This window comes from Stegostoma tigrinum, chromosome 42 (assembly GCF_030684315.1).
Source record: "Stegostoma tigrinum isolate sSteTig4 chromosome 42, sSteTig4.hap1, whole genome shotgun sequence".
NCBI classification, from domain to species: domain Eukaryota; kingdom Metazoa; phylum Chordata; class Chondrichthyes; order Orectolobiformes; family Stegostomatidae; genus Stegostoma; species Stegostoma tigrinum.
Window position 1 is genome coordinate 7,388,693 of NC_081395.1, and position 3,484 is coordinate 7,392,176.

General features: G+C 52.4%; 1 protein-coding gene across 1 annotated transcript in view; it reads right to left on the reverse strand.

Annotated features, from left to right (window-relative positions):
* drap1 (DR1-associated protein 1 (negative cofactor 2 alpha)) overlaps positions 1-2,538 on the reverse strand; it is a 72,326-nt gene extending 69,788 nt beyond the window's left edge. Inside the window, exon 1 of the mRNA XM_059641439.1 lies at positions 2,467-2,538. Within this exon, the coding sequence (XP_059497422.1) occupies positions 2,467-2,521 (55 nt within the window). The 5' untranslated portion in view covers positions 2,522-2,538. The remainder of the gene's footprint in view (positions 1-2,466) is intronic.
* Positions 2,539-3,484: the final 946 nt, after the last annotated feature.

The window sequence follows — 3,484 nt, forward strand, 5'->3', positions numbered from 1 at the left end:
CTCTCTCTCTTTCTCTCTCTCTCTCTCTCACACACACACACACAAACAAACAAACAAACACACACACACACAATCAAACACAGACTGCCCTTGGGGTACGGGCTCTCTCTCTCTCACATACACACACACACTGGGGTACGGGCTCTCTCTCTTTCTCTCACACACACACAGACTGCCACTGTGGTACGGGCTCTCACACACACACACACTGGGGTACGGGCTCTCTCTCTTTCTCACACATACACACACACTGGGGTATGGGCTGTCTCTCTATCTCTCTCACACACACAGGGGTATGGGCTCTCTCTTACACACACACACACACACACACACACACGCACACGCACACGCACACGCACCAGCCCCAACCTCAACCATGAGGTTCCACTCACAAAGTGAGCCCAGCACCAACGGTGAGCAGCTCACTTCACCAGGGTGGCAGAGGGTCTAACTCAGCAGGTCACGTTCTGAGATCCACACTGCCCTCTGACCTCAGTTGCCTTACACTCTTAAGATAATAAAGTGTGGAGCTGGATGAACACAGCAGGCCAAGCAGCATCTCAGGAGCACAAAAGCTGACGTTTCGGGCCTAGACCCTTCATCAGAGAGGGGGGATGGGGTGAGGGTTCTGGAATAAATAGGGAGAGAGGGGAAGGCAGACCGAAGATGGAAAGAAAAGAAGATAGGTGGAGAGGAGAGTATAGGTGGGGAGGTAGGGAGGGGATAGGTCAGTCCAGGGAAGACAGACAGGTCAAGGAGGTGGATGAGGTTAGTAGGTAGGAAATGGAGGTGCAGCTTGGGGTGGGAGGAAGGGATGGGTGAGAGGAAAAAACAGGTTAGGGAGGCAGAGACAGGTTGGACTGGTTTTGGGATGCAGTGGGTGGAAGGGAAGAGCTGGGCTGGTTGTGTGATGCAGTGGGGGAAGGGGAGATTTTGAAGCTGGTGAAGTCCACATTGATACTCTCCACCTATCTTCTTTCCTCTCCATCTTCGGTCCGCCTCCCCCTCTCTCCCTATTTATTCCAGTTCCCTCCCCCCATCCCCCTCTCTGATGAAGGGTCTAGGCCAAAACGTCAGCTTTTGTGCTCCTGAGATGCTGCTTGGCCTGCTGTGTGCATCCAGCCTCACATTTTATTATCTTGGATTCTCCAGCATCTGCAGTTCCCATTATCACTGCCTTACACTCTTGTCTGGCAAGGGATTCGGTCTTCCTCTGCCTTAACACAGTCAACGGGCCCCACTTTCATCGCATTCTGAGACAGACAGTTTCCATTGCTCATAGGAGAATAGCTTCCTCCTCCCTGCCATACAGTCATGGAGTCGTACAGCATGGAAGCAGGCCCTTCAGCCCAACCAATCCCAAACCAAACTAGGCCCCACCTGCCTGCTCCTGGCCCATATCCCTCCAAACCTTTTCCTATTCATGCACTTATCCAAATGTCTTTTAAACGCTGTAACTGTACCCACACCCACCACTTCCTCTGGAAGGGAATTCTACATGTGAACCATTCTCTGTAAAAAAATTTCCATCTCATGTCTTTTTTTTTAAATCTCTCCCCTCAAAAAATGTGCCCCCGGTCTCAAAATCCCTTCCACCGTAGGGAAAAGACACCTCCCACATACCCTATCCTTTGCGATTTTTTTAAAACTTCTACTAGGTCGCCCCCTCAACCTCCTACGCTCCAGTCGAAAACAAACAGTGCCAGCCCGACTTTCTAACTCAAACCTTCTGTACCCGGTAGGGACAACTTTTTCACACAGAGGATGGTCTGTGTATAGAACGAGCTGCCAGGGGAAGTGGTGGAGGCTAGTACAGTTACAACATTTAAAAGGCATCTGGATGGGTACAGGAATAGGAAGGGATGTGGGCCAAATAGTCTCGGATATCTGGTCAGCACGGACGACTTGGGCCGAAAGGGACGTCTCTCTAGGAGGAAACCCACGCAGACACGGGGAGAATGTCCACACAGAGGGTGGAATCGTGCCCGGCAGAGAGGCAGCAGCGCTAACCACTGAGGTGTAAAAAGCTGAGACTCCAGCGCAGACACCACCCACCACCACCTCACACCCCCCCCCCCCCCCCCCCCCCCCCCCCCCCCCCCCCCCCGACATCCGCCAATCAAACATTGGCGTACGCATTGTTTTCTGTTCGGCCCATCAGTGTGACTGATGTTTTCCCACAAACTCCTTTATACTGTCAGCGTTGCAAATCTTTTCATTTCTTCCTGCAAGCGAACGAGGGATCGAATGTCGACCGTTCCTGGCAGGATGGCAAAGCGTTTCCTAAAATCCTGAAAAGGCCCGGCTCTCGGTCTGGCCCCGTTCCCTCTTGCCCCACGACCAGACTAAGGGAATCAGCACCCGGGACTCAAAAACCCACCTTACCCCCTTGAACCATGGAAACACAGTGCCAGCCCCGTTCCCCTTTCAGAAGCGCAAGGCTGGAGTTCAGGGCTCGAAGGATACAGATGATCACAGGAACAGCAGCAGCGACCTTCCCGATCTCTTCGTCGGTCTGCATGATCTTCTTTATTCTGGCCTGCGATTCAATCAGAAGGGGGAGTGTCAAAGGCTGCCGGGCAGCTCGATCGCACTCTGTCACTCAGACACACCCCCACCCAACCCCAAAATCCGCGCTGACACGGATCTTACAGTTTTCTACTGCCCAGACTCACCTGTCTCCCTGGTCCTCCTGCTCAGATTGTCCACCTTCCTGTCCAGTTACCGTCTCCCTCCAGATCCCATCTGATCCAGCTCCACATCCTCCCTGTTCCTGATCTCCCCCTTCCCCCAGGCCTTCTAATCTTGCTGTACAATATTACTGCTGCCGTCACAGCCTCCTCACCCTCATTCTCTCAGCAACGCAGAGGGTCCTCCCAGACTCCAGTCGCCCCAGCGTCCTCCAAGCATCCTCAGCACCAGGGTTATCTGGGGCACCAACTCCCACACACCTGAACCCTCCGAGTCCTCCCAGACCCCAGCCCACAACCACACCACTGCCCCAACCTCCTCTCTCCCAGTCTTCCCAGCCCTTAATTCCTTTTCCCGAGATCCTCCCAGTCCAATGCCACCCCCTCTAAAGCACGGAAACAGACCCTTCGGTCCAACCAGTCCATGCTGACCAAAATCCCAAACTAACCTAGCCCACACTTGGCCCATTTCCCTCCAAACATTTCTTATTCATGAACTTATCCTAATGTCTTTTAAACTCTCTGTGTAGAAGTCTGTCCCTCATGTCTTTCCCCTCTCTTAAAAAATATGTCCCCTCGTCTTGAAATCCCTTAGAAAAAGACACCTTGCATTCACTTTATCTAAACTCCCCACAATTTTATAAACCTCTACAAGGTCACCCTTCATCCTCCTACGCTCAAGTGAAAAACATCCCAGCCTATCTGACCTCTCCTGACAACTCAAACCCTCCATTCCTGGCAACATCCTTGTAAATCTCTTTTGAACCTTCTGCAGCTTAGTAATATCCTTCCTG